This window comes from Monodon monoceros, unplaced genomic scaffold (genome assembly GCF_005190385.1).
Source record: "Monodon monoceros isolate NGI ecotype Baffin Bay Population unplaced genomic scaffold, NGI_Narwhal_1 Super_Scaffold_4, whole genome shotgun sequence".
Lineage (NCBI taxonomy): Eukaryota > Metazoa > Chordata > Mammalia > Artiodactyla > Monodontidae > Monodon > Monodon monoceros.
In genome coordinates, this window is record NW_021703781.1 from 60,312,925 (window position 1) to 60,337,160 (window position 24,236).

Consider the following 24,236-nt stretch of genomic DNA (forward strand, 5'->3'; position numbering starts at 1 on the left):
AAATGAAATGTAAAATCTGGTTCCTCAGTCACACTAGCCATACTTCAAATAATAGCCCCAAGTGGTTAGTGTCTATAGTATTGGATAGCTTAGAGGAACATTTCAATCATTGTAGAAAGTTCTACTGAACACAGCTACTTATAGAGGATAATCACTACTTTCACTTCCAATAATTATATGAAGAAGGAGGAGGAAGATGAGAAAAGGAGAATAAAGTGAAGAGAAGTCATGATTAAGCCTTAACTATTCTGTGCTAAACACCTGACATGCCTTAGTTCATATGATTCTTACAACTTTCCCCATGAGGTAGGTACTATAATTATCCCCATTTTCAATTTGATGACACTGTGCTTGGAGAGATTAAGTAAATCACCATAGTTATATACTTGTTAATTGGCTTAGCTGGGTTTTTACTCAAGCCATCTGACTCCAGAGTCTATGCACAATGGGAAATTATGCTGCTCCAAAATAAAAACTTGAAATGTTTACAGCCGGAAGAAACATTACGCCCTACCTAGGTGGTTCTTAATCCCAGATATGTACCAGAAGCACCTGGGGAGCTTGCGCGAGATACAGTTCCCTGAGGCCTAACCCAGAGCAACAGGAGTGGGGCTAAGGCTTGCGTATGTGGGGAAGCATAGTGCTCTGAATGTACAGCCAGAGTTGAGGATGACTGTTTAGAGATGTACTAATCTACCTTCCACAGTCCAGATGACAAAATGCGGCACCTACCTACCCAAGGTCACTAACAGTACCCACTGACAGATCTGAAATGAGAACCTAGGTATCAGGGCTGCCATCATAACAGAATATGGCTTAGGACACATGAATGAAAAACCTTTTTCCGCTTCCTGATGGATACTCATCTCTATTCATATAACTCACATAATACTTAGAAATTACATGTCAGAATTCAGAATTGGATAGTGCAAATTTTTAAAACCAAACAATGAATGTAACACCACTCTCCTCTTGAGACAAATAGGTCTTTCTCTTTTAAAAGCAAACATTTTCTTCCTAAGAAAATAACATCTTTCTCTGAAGAGTAAATAAACCCTCTTCATAAGAGTAGTAGTATACAGTGGAAACGGTATGACTGCCAAGCAAGAAACCTGAATCTTGTCCCAACTGTGCCCATAACTCTGTGATGGGGGCAAGTCATTTCCTTTCTTTGAACCTTAGTTTTCTCATCTGTAAAATTAGCATGTGGTTTATGATGATCACCAAGGCTCCTTCCCAGCATTGCCTCCATTCTGACATTTGTGTGCAGGCTGAATAAACTTTCGAAATGAAACTTCCAACCTGCTGAAGGACAATGCATTTACTTCAACTCTAGCCAATCTATTTACTCCATGTCAAGGGAAAACAGGGGGACATCACATGAAAATCCCATCTTTTCTTCTGTTTTGTCAAGGCTCATTCTGATTCTTGTCACTGATTGGTCAGAGCTCTTAACAAGAGTCTGAACATCCACTCAACAAGACATTCCCTGTAGCTGTCTTTTGGAAATGGTAATGATATACCTACCCCATCTCCCTCCTACATTCACAGCTGCTGATCTGAAAATTATGATGTGTCAGACATTTTACCACCTTAACATCCATCAACTCATCTTTATATCTCTTAAAGCTTAACTGTATTGGATTTTTAGGTGGTTTAGAGAGGTTAGCCAGCCAAGACAGAAGTCACATCATGAATAAATAGCATTCTGAATATACATTTCTTACCTTACGCTTGTTGGTAGGACACACGTAGAGATAGCTTAAAATTGTTTTCAACCCAACTTTATCATTCATCTTCTCATAGGTTGTCCCATAATCGGTTGACCTATAATTCAAAAGGAGCATTAATGAGGACAGAAGTATATATGTCATTTGTCTGCTTGTCAGTATAATGTATGTTTTACATAGTAGAATGGCTCTCCAGAGGTTTCTAAATGATTCATGTAGTACATAATGATGCTTAATTATGTACACAGTAGCATCATGTGAGTGGTTAACATCTGCATTTAAATTGAATTGGTAAAAATTAAAACTCCATCTCTCACTGCTCCTTAAGGTACGTGCATTGCATAAAGAAAGTGTTTAATTTTCAAAGATTGAGAATGAGGGTGTCCCTTGAATTAACCAAAGAAATAAAGACCTTTTACTTAGATTTGACATTTCCAAACTTCTGCTTTATCTTTGGCAAGTGGAAAAGCAGGTTCTCCTGATTTATCTACAAGCTGTGTTTTCTCTCATGAGCCACAGAATATATGGTGGGTCAGTCCCTCCAAAGGTCATTCAGTCTTTTCCTATTATTTAAGAATAAGAAAATGTCTTGATAATAAGTGAACTTTCACAATTCTAGTTGGTGGCCTTTTCCAGCGTTAAGCCACCTGGAGTTGGGAGAATATCACTTCTTGGTACTGACTCTATCTTTTTTGGAGATTCTCTCCTCTCTTCTTGATGCTGGTCAGTAACTTATTAATTCAGACTGAATAAATAGGCCTTAATCACCTCTTCTATGTAAGTCTATTACATATTTCAGAATTGTACATCTTATTAGATCAACACTGCAACCATGTACAGTAGGAAATATTATCTGTATTCGAAGAAAGTGGTTCAGAGAACTTAAGTGACCTATTCGAAGCCAGTTAGAATTTGACTCTAGGTATCATGGCCCTAAGCCCTGTGTTGTTTACATTATACCATAGCTTTGTTTTTTTTTAATTTAAAGGAAACATATAAAATCTCTTGTCAGCCTTCTTTATACATATAGGAGATTCCCAATGAAAATTCATTCATTCATTCCTTTACATTTGTAGAGCCTCTAAAATGGACCAGGACCTGTGCTACATAGCAGGATACAACACATGCCCCTACTCTCAAGAATCTAACAGCTTTTTATTTTATTTATTTATTTATTTTTGGCTGCATGGGTCTTTGTTGCTGCACTTGGGCTTTCTCTAGTTGCAGCGAGCGGGGGCTACTCTTCGTTGTGGTATGTGGGCTTCTCATTGCAGTGGCTTCTCTTGTTGCAGAGCGTGCGCTCTAGGCGCACGGGCTTCAGAAGTTGTGGCTCGCGGGCTCTAGAGTGCAGGCTCAGCAGTTGTGGTGCATGGGCTTAGTTGCTCTGCGGCATGTGGGATCTTCCCAGACCAGGGCTCAAACCCGTGTCCCCTGCGTTGGCAGGTGGATTCTTAACCGTTGTGCCACCAGGGAAGTCCCAAGAATCTAACAGCTTTGAGAGGCAAAAAAAAAGTTGTAATGTGTTATGTGTAATGAAAGAGATAAAAATTAACAAGACTCAGAAAATAAAGTTGGTTTAATTAGAAAACCACAAAAATGTAATTATTTTAATTTATTTCTGATATTGATAGAAGTTGCATATTCCCATAGACCATAAAGACTAAATAGAAGAATTTTCTGTTAACAACCTCAACACCATATATTAAGAGCCTACTCTGGACCAGGCACTGGAGACAGAAAGCTATAAAATATAAGTTCCTGGAATTAAGGAATTAAGAATTATTGTGGCTGGGGACCCAGGGATCTCTTTACCCTAAAAATTTATATATACATATATATAATACATAAATATTATAAATGACATTATATTATTATATATATAAATTATAAGTAAATAAATATAAATAGTCAGTACTTTATAAAATTTAGATTATACTCCAAATCACTGAAGATTGGAGTGGTATGAAAAGTTTCTTGGAAGGACTATGGACCTTGAAAATGGAAAATTGGTAGGGCTTTAGAAAAGGGATGTAGAGTTGACCCTTGAACAACAGGGGAGTTAGGGGCACCAACTAAATATTCCTGTAGTCAAAAATCAGCCTATAACTTACAGTCAGCCCTATATATACATGTGGTTTCTCCACATCTGTGGTTCTGCATCCAAGGATTCAAACAACCACAGATCGTGTAGTACTATAGTATTTACTACTGAAAAATATCCATGTATTAGTGGATGCACACAGTTCAAACCTGTGCTGTTCAAGGGTCAGCTGTAGTCAGGGCATCAAAAACTAGAAGTACCTTGTGTAATCCAAATATATAACTGGATTTCCTCAGGACCAGTCTGTGCTCTAGCCGAACTGAACAAACGCTGGCTTGATAGCCAAGAATATTTGAAGAATAATCCCAAACTCTTCACAGAAGATCTTATCCATGAACCACAACAAACTTCTTTAAATTCTCCTTCCATATTTACTTTTTTCTCCTCAAACTCATCTTGATGTGAAAATCCCCCCTACTTTCTAAGAAATATCTGAGACTTTCTTCCCTTACTCAGTCTAATCTTGGTGTTTGACTATTTTTTCCCACTCTTACCCTGGCCTTACTGGGTCTACTTTCTCTTCTTATTAAGACTTGCTTGTCTCCAAAATTTCACTAGTCTTTCTCTAACTCCTTTTACTGGATAACTTTTTCTATTTAGTATTCTGAACAATACTCACAAGTTCAAGGACAAAAAACCCAGATTCAAAATCTATGGGGGGCAGTGATGGGAGGAGGATGAAATGTACAAATACCTCTACATTAATAAATTTTGCCTAGTGATAGGTGGAAATCAATAGGACTATGTTGGAGATGAGAGAACAGTTCAATTTTTCTAGTGGGATAATGGGAAGGAGGCCAGAGAGGTAGGGATCAGTCTATAAAAGCATGATAATTAGTTTCTTATAATTTCTATCAACTTGATCTCTGAGCTACTCAACGAATATTTTTACATTCAAAAAACATACTACAGGCTTTCCCTGGTGGCGCAGTGGTTGAGAGTCTGCCTGCCGATGCAGGGGACGCGGGTTCGTGCCCCAGTCCGGGAAGATCCCACGTGCCGCGGAGCGGCTGGGCCCGTGAGCCATGGCCGCTGAGCCTGCGCATCCGGAGCCTGTGCTCCGCAACGGGAGAGGCCACAACAGTGAGAGTCCCGTGTACCACAAAAAAAACCCCAAAAACATACTACAAGGGCAAACCCTGTGTGTGTGTGTGTGTGTGTGTGTGTGTGTGTGTGTGTGTATTTAACTGAAATCCCAATATGACAAGATGATAATGGAGTGACTATTTCAGATTTACATTAACAACTTCTTTTTCAGATAGCTTACAATATGTTATTGGGCATTTTTCTCTTATTATAACATCACCAATCCAGATACTTCAGGTATCTTCCATTACTTTTTGTGCCATTTTTTGCCCCTTGATTTTCCAAAGCTCAAAAAGTGAATCGAAATTTGTTAATTCTCAATTCCAGCAGAACTAAATGTTTAAACATTATGGTATTATAATAATTGATAGAAAGAAGAAAAAAATGATGTATTTCCATACACCCCAAATGGCACAGACTGGCAATTCTCCATGGTTGTCCCACAGAACTAGAATTAGAGTGTTGACAAGTATCATAGGTAAAACTAACAAACAGCTGGGATACACTGGTACAATGACACAGGAGTGAAAATACTCAATATTGGCAAACCAGTTGGCAAACAGTTACTGCACCAAGTTCACAGAATAGCTACTTCCACCAGCTTCACCACCATGGTCTCTTCTTGGAGAACTCCCAGATCCCTCACAGTCCCAGCAACCGAAAGATTGAGGGCTGGCACAGCAGAGGTCCCCAAGAAACTTGCTCCAGCACCTGTTCTGAATGGCCACTGCCTACTCCAGTCAGCCTGAGCCCCAGTGGAGGAGACAGTGGCCTTGGAGGAGGCACTGCACCCTGGGAGGCAATTCCCAGTGCCCGTCTGCAAACTCCCCTTCACAGCTAACACGTGCTTCTAGTTATGCCTGCGTGGTCAAATGCGGGAAATTCAGTCTCCTAGGTACGTGGGCTCCGAAAGAGCAGGAGAAAGACAGACAGCTGAGCAGCAGGCTGGCTGTTGAGCCAGTGCACTAGCTGTTAAATATTTTAAGTATCATCTCTAGATATGGGGGAGAGGAGTGTGATCTAAGATCAAAAAATGTTAGAAAACACTTAAGGCAAAATGTAATGTTTCTTCACTTCAGAACTTAGAAATTTTATTATTCTTATATACATGCATAGATTTTATTATTCTAATATACACTGTGAACCTCTTACATGCCTATTGCATGCAGCATTTTCAAAGCATATTTGATTATAGGATCCATTCTTGAGAGATATCTAATGAGATTCGTGTTCTGAACAACATACTTTGGGAAACAATATGAAGAACAAAAAAGCCAAAAAAAGATTATGGATCTTGGTTTCATAAGAAAAGGAGAATAAAAATATTTAAAACGAATCAAATCGGCAAAGAGAAATGCCAGTTATGCTAACCACAGTGACTGCTGTTGTAAAGGCAATAAAGGGAAGTAATCTTAAAAAATATGTATCATACACAGACATATTTAAGACACAATATAAGCAGCCTTGATAAATAGCAAATGATTAAATCAAGGATTGCAGGTTCTTGCTTTTGATCCTTAATCCTTATTCTACCCTTTCTATGAACGTATCTTAAATAGTGACTTTTAGAACATTTCAAAGATGTTTTTATTTAAGTATTTACTATATGCATAGAACTAAGATGAGCTTCTCTAAGGGGCAGAGAAACCATATTCAAGGCATGGCACCTGCCTTCCAAGAACTTACGATCTCTTTGAAAAGACAAAAAGTCCCCCAGTTGAAGGGATGAATACACGGCATGGCTAGTTTCCACAAGGAGTGGCAGAAATAAAATGTGTGATTGGATTTCCTCTACTATAATTTTATAACATCAAATGAGATAATAAATAAGCACAGAATCATTTGTAAACTAAATTAATTCATAAAAAGTGCCGAGCACAATAGCTGGTATGTAATAAACAATCTACAAATGATAGCGTTTGTTGTTCATTTTATCACTCATCTTTTTTTCTTGATTTTTCATATTCTTTGCCCAACACTTAACTAAAACCCATCACATGAACCCTCAAGGAAAATCTGAATCACTGAAAATGAGTCAGAGTTAGTTTGCTTAGAAGATAAGACTATTTCATCAAGCTATTACCATTTTAAAATGTAACCACATTTAGCCTATCATATTTTAAAGGATATGTGCTAGTACCTTTGTGTGGGTCTCGGATCAGAAAGATAAGGGTAAGAACTGGTATTTGATAGTTAAAGATTCTGCACTCTGCTTCTATAATAATTGTGCCAGGATCCCATTGCTGAATAGACTGTTATGCTTAAGAAACCTAACAGAAAATAAAAATGAACATTTATTGGGTACTTACAATGTGATCTAAGCTCTTCAGCTCATACAGAATCCCATGAGATGGACACTGATGGTCACATGCTACAGATAAGGAAGGCTCAGATGTATAAGTAACCTGCTTAACTAAGGCCACAGAACTTGGAGGTACAGCCCTCATTCTGGGCTGTATCCTTAACCCCGTGCTGCACTGGCTCTCTCCAAAGTTACAAGAGGAAAAGGAAATACACTTACAAAATCTAGCTTTGTATTTCTTAGTAAAAGGAATATGAACTGAAATCATTAGAAGTCCCTTGTGGTATAGGCCAAAACTTCGCTTCTCTTCATACTTAGTAAAAATACAGAGGCCCTGCCAGGGAGAATCGATATTAAGAAAAGCATAACCAGGGCTTCCCCAGTGGCGCAGTGGTTGAGAATCTGCCTGCCAATGCAGGGGACCAGGGTTCGAGCCCTGGTCCGGGAAGATCCCACATGCCACAGAGCAACTAAGCCCGTGCGCCACAACTATTGAGCCTGTGCTCTAGAGCCCATGAGCCACAACTACTGACCCACGTGCCACAACTACTGAAGCCCGTGCGCCTAGGGCCAGTGCTCTGCAGCAAGAGAAGCCACAGCAATGAGAAGCCCGCGCACCGCAACAAAGAGTAGCCCCCGCTCGCCACAACTAGAGAAAGCCCGCGCACAGCAACGAAGACCCAACACAGCCAAAAATAAATAAAATAAATAAATTTAAAAAAAAAACAGAAAAGCATAACCAGAAACTCTCACAATGATGTACGAGGAAAAGAAAGTATGTCTTTGATCTGGTCCACCTTGGCTCCTGGGAAGCCTAGAAATATGCACAAAGTGAGTGGGTCAAACTGTTAATGATTTGATGATGGCTCATGAAGATCACCAGGACGTCACAGCCTAATAGCACAAGCAATGACTTGATGTCGAACAGAACTGGACTCAGGAGCTCACTCTCTGAGTAACCAAGCAGTCAGTGTACTGGTCTCCATAACAAACTCCAGACTTGCTATAGAAAAGTCACATTTACTTTTATATCTAATAGGTTTGCAATATAATTCCGAGACGCGCATTCCTCAATCCCTCTCCTTTTCCCCTCTCCTGCCTACCCCTGCCAACTCCAGCCTTGTTATTCTCTGTATCTAGAAAGCTCTTTCCCCAGATACCCTGACAGATGGCCCCTCAGTTCTTTCTGGACACCATTCGTGCTGTATGAAATAGTGACCCCCCTCACTCTCCCAGCACACTGCACCTCCTTAGCCTCTTTTATTTTCATAGTATTTATCCCCCTCTGATAGATTTTTAGTTTTTTTTTTTTTATTGTCTGTCATCTTCCACCAGAATGTAAGCTCCATGAGAGGAGGAAAGATGTCTGTTTTGTGCACAGCTGTCTTCCTAGCTCTCAGAAGAGTCCCCCAGACACTTGTGAAACCCAATTGTTTTTGGCTGAGTGGCTGGCTTCACAGATGTTTGCTCTTCTTGTGTGGCCCACTGGATTTCTACTAATGCAAAATTAAGAGGCTCACTTAGTCTGGCAAAAACCACTGCAGTCCCTGCCGTGTGCAGATACAATCAGCTGTGCAGGATGAAGCCGGACTAGGGCAGTGAACGTGTTCTATGCTCCTCTACTTTTTAAAGGAGAAACCTCTGCCTGGCGTCTCTTTCCTGACTACTCTAAGTACCATAAGGACGGCGCACATCTTTGCTCATCCCCAAGTCCCTAGTCTCCAGGATGAGGCTGGCACATAACAGGCGCCTTCTGCATACCGAGGCTGAATGAATACATGAAGCCTGATGGACACACTCTCTGAACCAAGGATGAGCCAGGCTACTTCTTCAAAAAGGCTTTAGAAAGTATCCAAATAACCTGACCCCCTCCTCCACCTCCAGGCCCCAGAGAGGGGAGATACTCTCTCCCAGACACCGTGCCATATTGCCAAGGTCACAAAACCAAGACTCAGGCTGTAGAGGGAAGCCTGGAGACAGGAAGCATCAAGGCATCACTGAAATCAGCTCAAATGAGACGCCCTGAAAGCAGAACAGTGTTCACCTCTAAATCAAGTGGCTGCGGCTTCTGTGTTTTGTTTCTTTCCTAAAATCATTAAGAGCAGCCACCTCCATTGTTCCTGGTGCATTTGGAGGCATAAAAATAGCTTCCAAAGGCAAAGGCTCACTGGCTGCATCGCAGACTCCGCTCCTGCGTAACTCAGGATGCATGAAGTTAAAGCAGTGAGAATAATTTAGGGTTTGGAAAATGTTTGCGAGTGGGTCGACATTTAAATAACTTCATTATCATTCACTGACGGATTTTTTTAACTTGTCAGTGCAACTGATATTTCTATTACCATGTTATAACAAACCTCTGCACATTTAAAGCACAGTCACCAGATTCCATTAGTCTACCCACTGTCAAGAAAATATGTCCCAATCCATTTTTCATAATACCTCGAGAATAGGCAGTCTACATCAAATGATGACGTGGGGCTGAAGGAAACTGTCTCCTGCTTCCTAAGGATTCTGCCCTGAAATACGTTTGCCTGTCAGCCTAAACATATAATTTAATGTGCTGCTGAGACATTATGGTGAATCCAGAGCTGAACAAGCTTCCCTCCATTGCTTGGATACACTGAGCTTTTCAGATCAACCTGCAGAATCAGAGCAAAGGGGGTTCAAGAGCAGGATCCGGGGGAGGCATGTCAACGTGCTATACAGATGCTTCCACTCTGCCATGTGCCACAGTACTTGCAATGTAATTTAATTTGTAATAAAAAACTGTTTGGGCTTCCCTGGTGGTGCAGTGGTTGAGAGTCCGCCTGCCGATGCAGGGGACTCAGGTTCGTGCCCCGGTCCGGGAAGATCCCACATGCCGCGGAGCGGCTGGGCCCGTGAGCCATGGCCGCTGAGCCTGCGCGTCCGGAGCCTGTGCTCCGCAACGGGAGAGGCCACAACAGTGAGAGGCCCACGTACCGCAAAAAAAAAAAAACAAAACAAAACTGTTTATTTTCTAAATGTAAGGGACAGTACCTATGTGTTAATAAGCTGTGAAAGTCCTCTCTCATCTTTCTGGTCTTTCTTTGCTATCATTCTTCCTTTCCTTGTACCATCGTACTGTGCTTTTTGTTTTATTGAACTATAGTCGATTTACAATGTTGCGTTAATTTCTGCTGTACAGCAAAGTGATTCAGTTATACATAGATAGATATTCTTTTCCATTATGGTTTATCACAGGATATTGAATGTAGTTCCCTGCATCACACTGTGTTCTTGATGCTTCTAGTCACACAGGGCAGCTGAGATAAGAAACTTGAATATATTTGATTGTAAGTGTATGGATATTGCTCCGTGGGAAAGCGGCGATAGAGAATACAAGACGTTGCCACCCACAGACAGTTCTGCAGTAAGTAAACCAATCTATATTACAGTTAACATTAAAGAAAGGGGTTACCCTTACCTCTGAACTATCTTCCAATTCATTTTTTGAGTATAAAAATAACCAAAATTGGCACTGATACCCAGATCTCTGACTCTGTTGCTTAAGAAAGGGAGGACCAATTAATTTAGGCAGCAGTCTCCTGTTCAGCTTTTTGGGGAACGGGTACAGAGAAGAGTAATTTTCCTAACGAGGTGATGCCCATGAGTTCCTTGTGACACACACACATACACACAACGCATACACAGGACTGTCTGCCTCCAGTGTCTCTCTTTTTTAAAAAAATTTATTTTATTTATTTATTTTTGGCTGCGTTGGGTCTTCGTTGCTGCATGCTGGCTTTCTCTAGCTGCAGTGAGCGGGGGCTACTCTTCACTGTGGTGCACGGGCTTCTCATTGCGGTGGCTTCTCTTGTTGCGGAGTACGGGATCTAGGAGGGCTCTAGAGCACAGGCTCAGTAGTTGTGGCACACGGGCTTAGTTGCTCCGTGGCATGTGGGATCTTCCCGGACCAGGGATCAAACCCGTGTCCCCTGCACTGGCAGGCGGATTCTTAATCACTGCGCCACCAGGGAAGTCCGATATCAGGTTATCTTGTTAGGTTTTTTTTTTTTTTTTTCTATAAATGGTAGGAACCTCAAACTCACATGATGGTGTGTAACTGAGCTTTTGCTACCTTCAGTTTTCTAAAAGTTACGTGAAGTGGAAATTGGAGAGGACTGGACCATCTGATCTCTAGCCATGACTGTAACATGCAAGAATTCCTATAGCAGGAGTTTTGGGGAACTCTACATCCATAGTGAAGCCTAGAGTTAGGCTTGGAGATAACCCGGAATTGCAGGAGACAACCCGGGGTTGGAGTGTCAAGATAGGGGTACATCCTCTTTGTCTGTTGTATGTTGCCGGTTTTCTATTTAGCTTCTTTAAGGATGAAATGATTGTGCCTGGTTGGGAAAGATGGTTTGTTCACTATTGCACAGCACTGCAATGTCTTAAATAATCATCATTTATTGTGGGGGGATCCCTACCTATTACTGTGAGGAAAGCTAAAAATTCTAAAATGTTAGCTCTTCAGTAAGGTCTTAGAGATAATCTCATTATCTCTGTTCAATGGTTTACATTCTTTTATTAAAGCAGTGGGGCGTTTAAGCCCTCCTCTAATTACGTAGTAGACGCATAAGGAGTTAGATGCATTGAAACCCCTGTCATCCACCCCAACAGACCCCCCAGACACCCTAGTTAACCTCTTTTAGTAACTCTTTAACACTTTCACACGACCTCTTGAAATCAATAAAGTAGTTTCCACACAATAGAATAACTCTGACCTTATGATTCTGCAGATAAGCATTTAGCTGAGACCCAAGTCATGAAGAAAACCCAGGTTTTCTGATTCGTGTGCTAAGGTATTTCTCAGAATTACAGGATATCAAATATGCAAAAGTACCTTCATCTCGTCGGAGAAAAAAATTATAAAGCTTAGCCAACTTAGAATTAATTCATACTGTAAGAAAGAAACATGGTTCCATATATGAAAGTTAATTCTCCTCCAAAACTAAAAACAAAGCAAGCAAATAAAAAAATCAGAGGCATAGATGTATAAGAAACTATGTGTAATCACACTTGGAAGCACATCAAACTGAAAATAGTGTTTACATTCAGGAAAGGGACCAGGATGAGGGATGATAGTCGATCAAAGAGGACAGTAAAAATCACAAATGATATACAATGCTTACAGAGAATGTATTCCAGCATCCCTCATGGAATGAGATTTAAAAGAAAAGCCCAAAAATACTTGTCATTGATCTTTATTCCAGCCAGTCTGCATGCAGTGATATCTAACCTACCCACAGGAAATATCCCTTTCACAAAATCTGACGGTCCAGCCAACTGGAGCTGGAGCTCTAACCGACACCATCACTCTAGGCCACACTGACACTTGTCCACAAGTCCCCAGGAGAAATGCCAGGTCTTACTTCCCTCAGCTCTTCCAATTTTATTCAAAAAGCAAAATAATCCAGGAAAAACTGGCAGTTCCATCCATAATCCTACCATCGTCCCTTCCCTGCATTCTTTTTTTTTTTTTTTTTTCGCGGTACGCGGGCCTCTCACTGTTCTGGCCTCTCCCGTTGCGGAGCCCAGGCTCCGGACGCGCAGGCTCAGCGGCCATGGCTCACGGGCGCAGCCGCTCCGCGGCATGTGGGATCTTCCCGGACCGGGGCACGAACCCGTGTCCCCTGCATCGGCAGGCGGACTCTCAACCACTGCGCCACCAGGGAAGCCCCCCCTGCATTCTTAAATGCATCGAGATGAAAACAATATAAACTAAAACACTCAGACCCTTCTTGGCCTGCATCTTTTTGTGGCACTGGTGGAACCAGAATACTTGGTAACAGGTGCTGTAAAATGTCCACCAGAAGTCTAAGACTTTGATTCTTCATGATCAGGCACAATGTGAGGTTAATCTAATTGTTAGAAGTACAGTGTATTGATAGTGTAATGGTCCATTCATTCATTCATTCATTCAACAATTATTTGTTCTGTCTCCTATGTTCCAGGCCTTGTTCCTGGCACTGGAAATAAAACAGAGAAAGAAGAAATAAATACAAAATTGCTGTTCCTTTGGAGCTTACATTCTAGTGGAAAGACATTATAAACACATAAACAAATGTATAAATAATGTTTCAGGTGACAGTAAATACTACGAAAGTAAAGGAAACAGAGTAAGGAGGACGGAGACTGAGAATGGGGCATGTTACATTACACAGCATAATCAGAGAGGGCCTCGCTGATAAGGCATTTGAGGATAAATCTGAGTGATGTAAGTGGGGAAGTGCACATGTTGACAAAGAGTGTTACAGGCAGAGGGAAAAGCAAGTGCAAGGACATTGAGTCAGGTCCAAGCTCAGGGTGTCTGACTTATGGCCAGGAGGTGAGCATGCCTGGAGCAAAGGCTACTAACAAGGAGGATCAAACTTGGTCTCTCACCAAGATAAAAGCACCTCGACCACACTGAGCTCTGCAGGCCATGCTAAGCCTTTGGAAGTTTCTGAGAAGGGGGTGAGCTTTATCTCACTAAGGTTTTAATAGTGAAGGTTCTAGGATTTACACATGGGAGCTTAGTTTCCCTGACTGTAAAATGGGAGAAAAAAATGGTATCGGTCTCATAGGATTGTTAGAAGGGTTAAATGAGACGCTCCCTAGAAAATTCTTGGCAAGTAGCAAGCATGTGTCCGTGTAAGCAGTTATGGCTGTGGTTGATGATTAGTTCAAGAGAAGTGGTTTACAATGAACAGAGTTAGGAGGTACAAGCTGAGGGCTCAAAGGACCACAATTATATACGATAAAGCAGATCACCAATTTAGAACTACTTTTCTTTTCTTTTTTTAAGTTTTAGTATGTAGCTCCATTTATTTAAGAACTACTTATCTTAAATCCTAAAGGAAGAAAAAAAACATGGATAAATAATGGAAAGGGAGATGCAGCATGATTTCTTAAAACTGAGATCATTTTCCTTGATTATGTATTCCTACAGGATATTTAGTAGGATATGTTGATAACAGTGGCACCTGTGGAATTTGTATGTTGGGCTTGAAGGGCTGAAATACTATGGACTTGAAAACTAGATTTCATCCTCACAAAAACATCAGGAAACATTGCTTGATGGAGGTGAGCTGGTGGCATATTATTTTACAAAACTAAACTTATGTCTGAATGGAGCCTATTTCCAATACCATGACCCAGACTCTTCTAAAAGGTTTCGGCCCTATAACTTATTATTTTTCATCTCCCAAAGCCACCCAAATTGATTTTCTACATACTTCCCTGATTTTTACAGTCCTATTTTTCAAACTACATTTCTCTCATTCTCTCAAAAATAATACGTCCTCCGATTCACCTCCATTAAGCAGCATTTTCAATTTTCAATATCTGGCTCCCGTTTCTAATTGTACCAATAACTTCTTCAACTCAAGGCCTTCACACTTCTCTCACTTCAGAACATTTAGTGTTTATATGCCTACCTTACAAGAAAAGCGATTAGGGGTCACCCTTCTAAGAGGGGTCAACGCCAGGACTTGTCACAGTAATGGGCTCTGACGTTGCCAATGCAGGCTTTGCCAATGACCTGCTGAGTGACCTTGGGCAAGTTGCCCAACCTCTCTGGGCTATTCTTTAATAATGCTGACTGACCTTACAAGGTTGCTGGGAGGAATCACTAATCAAACTGATTGGGAAACAGTCAATATAGAGAGCTTTATAAATATTTACTAATATAAAATGAGCTCACCACATTTGAGAGCCAAAAGATTTGCATCATCACAGAAAACCCTTTCTGGACTCCAGAATAACAGTCAACATGGTGCCTGAAATGGTTCTTTTCTCTTAAAATTTAAGGTTACCAGCATCCTGGGGTGGTTTAAGTTTTGTATCCTAAGACAGGAGAATGAATCAGATCAGTGAAGTTTTAGTCACCTACTAGGCAGGGAAAAAAAGTATATATAACATTTTTATAATAAAGTGTCTGTACAACTGAGTTTGTCACTCAACAAACCAGGTGAATAGAGGACGATATATTGATATTACAGACACTGTTCTGGATACTGGACATAAAATATTCAACAAAACAAGCAAGGATCCTATTCTCAAGGACCCTGCATTTTAGCTTAAGAGACAATCAATCCCACCAATAAAACTATTTGATATTTTCTTGTTTACATAAGTACTCAGAAGAAAACAAAAGAGGGTCTTGCTGTAAGAAGCCACAGCATGGTACTGTAGATTAGACGGCCTTGGAAGACCTCTCTGAGCAGATGACCTAAGTGTACACTGGAAGCAGAAGAAGCTACAAAAGCAAAGGTTTTAAGGTGTTTTCAAGAAACCACAAGAACACTGCGTGCTGATAGCTTAGAGGGTGATGAATACAGAGAAACAGACAAGGGCTAGATCACGTAAGGCCTGCCTTGGAGTATAGGGTAAGGAGTTTAGATTTTCTCCTGTGTGAGATCATTAAGGCATAGGGGAGGTTTGGTCAAACCTAAGTCAGAAATTGACAACATTTTTAAGGGATCATTTTGGCTACTGTGTGAAGAATGAACAAGAAAATGGAAGAAGTAGAGAAAGCAAAGAGTCTAGTTCAGTGAGAAGGATGGCCCAGATGAGGGACTCAGGCCAGGAGTCATTCCTGGGCTTGACTTTTCAGTGAGAAATACCTGTAGGCTATAGTCAAGTTATCATTTGCACCAAAACATAGTAATCTATAATTATTTCTATGAACATTTTGTAATAATTTCTATTCATTATGCATAATGTTTTCTGGATATAACATAATAATTTCTTCAACTCATACTCTTCCTTAGCACAGTTCGGATTCAGTCCCTGATCCTTCCTTTTCACTTAGGCCCAGACAGTTCCTGAGACATTCTGGTTACAGATACACTGTAAGGAGTGTGGCTTCTTTGACATAAGGGTGTGGTTTTTTTTTTTATAATCAACATGAATAATTCAGTAGTGTATTTATTAGTTATGCTTTATGATTACTGTTCACTTCAACTTGAGCTATAGTTTGAGAGTTATGGACTTTGTTTTTTAATCACCAGAAGCTCATCCATCACTTTGCATCCAAGGAATCTACCAGGTTATAAAGTTTCCTGTTTATAGTAACAATTGTGATTCAAAATAAGAATCAGTATTTTGGTCCCCTGACATCTAACCTTAGGTGAAGCACAGGATCTCTAGACGGATTTTTACAGGAAGTGAGATGAAAGCACATAGCTGGAGATTAACGCTAGCACAAGTGCTCAAGAGAACATGCTCTCTGGCTGCTTCCCAGAAGGAAAGTGGTCAGTAATGTAGATTGTGTGTCACAGCTACACTGAGGGGTGGCAGAGGAATGACAGGCAGCATACCCTGGCATTTCCACATCAGGATGCATGAGCCTAATTTTCTCAAAACGAAGTATGATCACCCAGAATCCTGTTCAGAGATTGCCTTAGGAAAGGAGTCTCCAGGACACCTTACTTAGGTCACTCAATCCTCAGCTATGTATTGAGCATCATTTATGTGGTTAGCTGGGAGCTAAACGTCCCTCCCACATCACCATGTAACGTCTTGTGTCTCTTGCAAATAACCACCACTGTGAACAGCAACCTAATCAGTCTTTCCATCCTGGTACCTTAAGATGTGGTATTTTCGTATTGTTAAGAGGCTTTTCTAGAAGGAGCTTTCCGTGGGTAGAGACAGTTTCCCTTGTACAGTGCCTAGCATAAGGCCTTAAGTAATTAGGCATGTATCAAATGTTTTTGACAGTTTTGAGGCTAATGAGAATCAGTTACTATTTTCATACCTCCAAAGGCATTTCAACCCTTGTTTGCTTTAAAATGTGCTTGAAAATCCTGAGAGAGAACTTTTCTTTTTGCCACAGCTGGGTTTTTTTTTTTTTAATTTATGTATTCTATTTATTTTTGGCTGCATTGGGTCTTCATTGCTGCACGTGGGCTTTCTCTAGTTGCAGATAGCAGGGGCTACTCTTCTCTTCGTTGCGGTGCGCGAGCTTCTCATTGCGGTGGCTTCTCTTGTTCTCTTTTTGAGCACGGCCTTTAGGCGCGCGGGCTTCAGTAGTTGTGGTGCACAGGCTTACTTGCTCCGCGGCCATGTGGGAACTTCCCGGACCAGGGATCGAACCCGTGTCCCCTGCGTTGGCAGGCGGATTCTTAGCCACTGCACCACCAGGGAAGTCCCCACAGCTGGGTTTTTATACAAATTATTAATAATAACCAATCTTCCTAAAATTCAAGGAACAAAAACTCAGGCTGCTTCATGGGCGTTAGGAGAAAATTCAAGTGTCAGTTTACTTTTGAAGAGGTAGAATTCTATTCAAAAAAATGGGCACAACCCTTGGCAAAAAAGTTCTGTGAACAGTGGAAAATAAATATTTGATCCACTCATTATGATAGACTTCTAGGACCTGCTGGATTAGAATTCTGGAGAAGGACCTGGGAATTGGCAGATTCTGGGAGAGTCTAGTCTGGGAAACCAACGTTGCCATGCAGATTCAACAAGCATCGCCACCAAAGATGAATCAACTACCCTACGCAGAACCTTGCTCTGACACAGTGGTGCAGAGAAGAGATGTGATGGGAGGGGCATGACTGAAAAAGGCAGGGATTTCTTCTACAGTCCCTGGCAAGGTTTTCTTACAGACAGACTTTGGTACTTTATAGATGGTGAAAGCAAGGATCCAAGAACCTCGGGAACTTGGCCATGCTCATGCAACCTGTAACAGGCAAAACCTGGTTTCAAATGTCAGTCCTTCTGACTCCTATGCCCATACTCATAACTTCTATCGTAGACTATCTTCCCAGCACACTGCCCAAGAAAGAACTGAAGATTTTAGGTCTCCCCAATTCTCACTCCTTACCTATGCATGGCCCTATGGTAGACATGGCCAGATCATATGTGACCTAAGGAAAGAATTTGTTTTGGGGAGTTATTAAACCTTTATGAGTAGCCCAAGAACAATCACAGCTTCTTTAAAGATCCAGATACAACTAATCAATATGTCAGAGCTGAAAAAATTCCCTTCTCACTATCCCAGTGCTTTTCAGCCGGGGTGCTATCATCCCCAAGGAAACCCTCTGTAAATGTGTGGGATGTTTTAATACTGTCATAATGATTGAGGGCAGGGGGCCTGGAGATGCTAGATGTCATCACACATAATTTTCAAATGTCCCACTAGGTTTTCATATAGCTAGAAAAATATCTCTAGAACCAAACTCCATTTTACAAATGAATATAACTTTTCCCATTAATAACATACTAAATTTTACAAAATCTGACTCCACTGTAACTGGAGGGAAGAGTGTATTCTTTTTTTTTTTTTTTTTTAAACTGAGAACTTTACCAAGAGATGTTCACCATTTCTGAAAATCACGTAACTAATGGCCATGCTGTTCGGGGAATTTGGGCTGCCAACCCTACTCACTTGTATACGCCTTCATAGCAGCTCTTCTTTCTGACAATTTTACTTCTAACAGTGTATTGTCTAAACACTAACATATTAAAATACATTTTAGAGTTACACAATTATTTTAAATAAAAATAATACAACTAAGAAGTAATCTATTTTTATTATAGAATAACTACAAATAACAAACCTCAAAATTTAAAAACCAACATTTGGTGTTTCTTCTGTCAACCTGTGTATTATGCTTTTTATACAAATTTTATATCAACCCGTTAAAATAATTTTATATCAACAAATTTTATATCAACCCGTTAAAATGCTGTATTGAGTTTTGTTTTTTAATTTCATGTTTGTGAATTACTTGTTTAAAAATAATTATTTTTAAGAGTGATTCTGAAACCATTTTATTTTTATTCCATAGCTTTTCATAATTAATAAAAGATCTTGTACTTAAAAAAATAAAATAAAATACATTTGAAAATGCATTCATTGCAAATCAAATCTACACTGAGGTATCATGACAGTCATAATGGCCATCATTAAAAAGTCTATAAATAACACATGCTGAAGAGGGTGTGGATCAAAGGGAACTCTCCTACACTGTTGGTGGGAACGTAAATTGGTGCACCCACTATGGAGAACAGTTTGGAGGTTCCTCAAAAAATTAAAAATAGAGTTGCCATATGACCCAGCAATCCCACTCCTAGGCATATATCCAGACAAAGCTATAATTCGAAAAGATACATGCACCCTTATGTTCATAGCAGCACTATTCACAATAGCCAAGACATGGAAACAACCTAAATGTCTACTGACAGATGAATGGTTAAGGAAGATGTCGTAGATATATACAATAGAATACCACTCAGCCATAAAAAAGAATAAAATAATGCCGTTTGTGGCAACATGGATGGACCTAGAGATTATCACATTAAGTGAAGTACGTCAGAAAGACAAAGACAAATACCGTATGACATCACTTATATGTGGAATCTAAAATCTGACACAAATAAACTTATCTATGAAATAGACTCACAGACATAGAGAACAGACTTGTGGTTGCCAAAGGGGAGAGGGTTAGGGAAGGGATGGATTGGGAGTTTGGGATTAGCAGAGACAAACTATCATATACAGGATGGATAAACAACAAGGTCCTACTGTATAGCACAGGGAACTGTATTCAATGTCCCGTGATACACCATAATGGAAAAGAATATGAGAAAGAATGTATATATCTATGTATAACTGAATCACTTTGCTGTACAGCAGAAATTAACACAACATTGCAAATCAACTAAACTTGAATAAAATAAATTTTAAAAATGCATTCATTATACTTCTTTTATCTCTATATTAGTTAGGAAATTTATTTATTTGTAATGATGTGTGTAGGTGTAATGATGTCTGTAGTAGGCAGAATATTGCCTCCCCCTTCAAAGATGCCCTCTCCTAATGGATATATTAGATTACATGACGAAAGGGGCTCTGCATTTATAATTGAGGTTACTAATCAGTCAAATAGGGAGATTATCCCGAATTATCTGGGTACACCCAATATCACATGTGCTCTTTTTTTTTTTTGCGGTACGCGGGCCTCTCACTGTTGTGGCCCCTCCCGTTGCGGAGCACAGGCTCCGGACGCGCAGGCTCAGCGGCCATGGCTCACGGGCCCAGCCGCTCCGCGGCATGTGGGATCTTCCCGGACCGGGGCACGAACCCGTGTCCCCTGCATCGGCAGGCGGACTCTCAACCACTGCGCCACCAGGGGAGCCCCATATGTGCTCTTAAAGACAGAAAAAAATAAACAGAAGAGTAAGTCAGAGAGTAAGCGTGACAAAGACTGACTCCAGGTGCCATTGCTGCGTTGAAGATGGAGAGGCCATGTGAGAACTGATGCGGGTGGTCTCCAGGAGCAGAGAACAGGCCCAGATGACAGTCAGCAAAGAAACAGTGACCTCAGGCCTACAGCCTCAGAAGCATGGAAGAGAATGCTTCTCCCAAGTCCCCCAGATGGGAGCCCAGCCAGTGGATACCTGAATTTGATCCATGTGAAACCCTGAGCAGCAAACCAGCAGAATTCATCTGAACTTCTGATCTACAGAACTGTGAGGTTTTATATACATATGCTTTTTTGGCAGCTAAATTTATAGTAAGTTGCTAGACAGCAATACAGATATAATACAGCTTCATGTGAGAGGTTAGTTCTGATAAGATTGATAATGACAGCACTAGGCATTTGGGAGCTAAGGTGGTTAGAATGCAAAGTGTAGTCACTGTCCTTATTTGGAACCCAGGACACATATTGATCAGGCTCTAATGATAGTCCAAAGTGAAGTCTTTGTGTACAAAAGTTTCATTTCACTTGTTATACAAGAGTGCTTTGTTCTTCCTGACAGCGAGCCATAAAAAGAGTTATTGCACTTCAGCTATATTGTTAAAAATATTATGAGCCAAAGACTAGCCTTGGAACTAAAGAGCTATAAAATAATCATTTTGTGTTTAATGAAAAAGAAAAAAATATATCTAAAAACATAATTAGGAAAATATTTCTAAATTGAGGCTTTCCTAAATCTTACATCTTTGAAGGGCATTAAAAAACCAACTCTCTAGGACAGTCTGCCTCACATTTATGATGGAGGGTGGAGGAAGGAAACCCGTAAAAATTCAGATTCCTGGGTCTCTTCCCCAGACCTTCTAATCCAACAGGTCCTAGAAGTGCTCGGGAATCTACAACTTAATAACCTTCCTAGAATTAGAACAACCTATTCTGAGAAAAGGTTTATAGTGTTTGAAACTATATGAGATGAACGAAGAGTAGGCTAACAAACAAAAACAAAAAAGTAGAAGAAAGTGGAAAAAACATTAGAATTTCTCTTTGTGCCAGAATCAGCTACTACCTTCAGAACTAGTCAGCAGCCCCACTTCCAAAAGCAGAGTAAATTCCTTCAAAAAGGACAAAAGTACTTTTGAACAGAAAGGCTACAATGGTCCAATAGAAAGAACTTGGGCTTGGGAGAAGACAGCTAGACCTTCATTCATGTCCTGACTGGTTCACTCACAAGGTGACTACAGGTAATTTTTCCATCTTCTCTAAGTTTGAGTTTCTTTCTCTGCAAAAGAACAACAACAGTACCTAATGCTTAGGGTTGTGGTGAAGATTAAAAGAACTATTATGATTTTGGGATACTGTAGCTATTTAATAAATATCTATTCTTCTGTCTGTTCCCTGTTAGAAACAAAAATTCCAAGGGTGATAAACAGATTCTAACTTGAATAATCCCCTCCCCTGGTCTTTAACCTTTTCAGAGAGAAGAGCTGGCATCCCATCATTTTTTCAAGGCCAGAAAAGGAAATTCGTTAACATCTCTTAGTCATTTGTTCCAGTAATATGATTTATACCAAGAATGCATTCCTCAAATCCCACCTAAAAAAACTCAGGCCTATTATCTAACCCAACATGTACTTATGGAGAAGAACAAAACTTAAAGCAAGACAGCTGAGTTAGTTAAAGACCAACAGGCTTAACAGCAAGAGCTGAGAAGATGAAAATTTGTTGCCACTCTAACTCACCATTCTTAGAACAGATTTCTTACCTGGTATCCTATTAATCCCCCGTGGATTGGTAATGCTTATGGTACCAATTGCCCTTTGATATGCCTGTATTCATTCAACCAACATGTACTGAACATTTAATTGTATGCCATAGGTCCTAAACATTCCTTGAACACATAAATGAATATGAATTGGTCCATTTCATCTGGGATCACTAGGGCAAGTTCATTGCAGGTAAAATCTAAGTTATTACCTCTTTCAGATGCACAATGAAGGCAGTAAATTCTTAAATTCTCTGCCTCTGGATTTACTGTGGTTGCTCCTGGGTTGTCTGTGCATAATTCTCATCTTTAACAAGATACCTGGAGAATGGCTTGTAATTCACCTGGTTTTACCAACCTGGAGGAACGACTGGGAATATAGTCTAGATCAGAGTTTGACAACCTTTTTTCTGTAAGTGGCTAGACACCAAATATGAGGCACTAAATAAAGGGTCTCTCGTGCAATTATTCAACTCTGTAGTTGTAGCAGAAAAGCAGTCACAGACAGTACGTAAACAGATGGGTGTGGCCGTGTTCCAATAGATCTTTATTCATGAAAACAGGTGGTAAGCAGATTCTGGCCATAGCTTGCTGACACTGTTCTAGATTCTAGATTCTTTAGACCAGAATTCCTAGTTGCTGACCCTTTGCTTTTTATCCTGAGATTACACACACACACACACACGCACACACACACGCACGTGCGCAGAGCCTAAATTGGGGGGTGGGGTGGGAGGGGGTGGATAGCAAAACAAACAAACAAAAAACAAATAAGCAGTAGTTTTCCTGACAGAGGGTTTTCCTAAAGAATTTTAGTAAGAATGCGATAAACATGAAATTATATTGTCTGGAGATTGTAGCCCAGGGCTGGATTTGAAGCTCTGTACTAAATGACCCTTTGATGGCTGTTGAGGTTGAATAACTAAATTTTAAAACAAAAACACAGCAAAACCTTCAAAGACTCAAGTCCCAATCTGACTATACTGGACAACTGTTACCACATATACATTAGAATTTATATCACTGCCTACAAAAGCCAGATGATCTGCAAAAATAATTGCTGAAAGACTCAAAAGAGATTTGACATAAGGTGTCCCAAGCATACTTGGGAGCTATGCACCCAGCCTGCTTCCCTTGCCATTTGTAGAAAGTCACTGACATTTCAGAGTAAGCAGATGTCTTTCAATCTGACTCGATTTTAGAAGAGCCACTTGCCAGCAACCTAAGATATGTGCCTGACCTCCATAAGCATGTTATAAGCCCTAAGAGTACCTCTGAATGATAGGTGAGATTCACAAGTTTAGAATATATTATCAGCATTGTCAATAACACCTTCACATTTTTTTCTTTTCCCTTCAAGTTTTCATTTCTCTTTTGTCTTGCAGATTCTATGTCATGTTCAAAGATTAAATGGGGAACATAGAGGCGAATGTGCATAAAAAATAGTAATCAATGGTGCTGGTCGCATCCTTGTTGCCAGCTTTATTCATATCTTTGACTTAAGCTTCTCTGACTCACCAGGGTAAAGAAAATTATGATGTTTCAGAACTTGCACAGGTAAGCTGACACTTTATACAGTGTCACGGCAGGAAGAACCTGGTTTGTTCACTGTTTTTATATGTTGGCATCTTTAATCAAGGCACAAAGCCTCACTCAACTTCATAATACACGGGTAGCTGGAGTTCTGAGCCAATACATTGTTATTTTCCCCACTGAGAACATCAGTCATTTCTCAGACCACATCGCTATATTGTGTCTTCCTCTCCTTAATTCTGTAGCTACTTAGCATGTAGGAAAGCTACCAAAACTTAACTTCTTCCTTCCTCATTCTTTTTTTTTCCAGTGAAATTATTCTTTTTTAAAAATTTCTGTTGGAGTACAGTTGATTTACAGTGTTGTGTTAGTTTCAGGTGTACACCAAAGTGAATCAGCTATACATATACATATATCCACTCTTTTTTAGATACTTTTCCCATATAGGTCATTCCAGACTACTGAGAAGAGTTCCCTGTGCTATACAGTAGGTCCTTATTAGTTATCT

General features: G+C 40.2%; 1 protein-coding gene across 11 annotated transcripts in view; it reads right to left on the bottom strand.

Annotated features, from left to right (window-relative positions):
- Window positions 1–24,236, bottom strand: part of SORCS1 (sortilin related VPS10 domain containing receptor 1) — a 560,723-nt gene that overhangs the window by 263,927 nt on the left and 272,560 nt on the right. For all 11 annotated transcript variants that reach the window (XM_029244670.1, XM_029244678.1, XM_029244671.1 and 8 more), the window contains one exon: window positions 1,728–1,827. In XM_029244670.1, coding sequence (XP_029100503.1) covers window positions 1,728–1,827 — 100 coding nt within the window. The remainder of the gene's footprint in view (window positions 1–1,727; window positions 1,828–24,236) is intronic.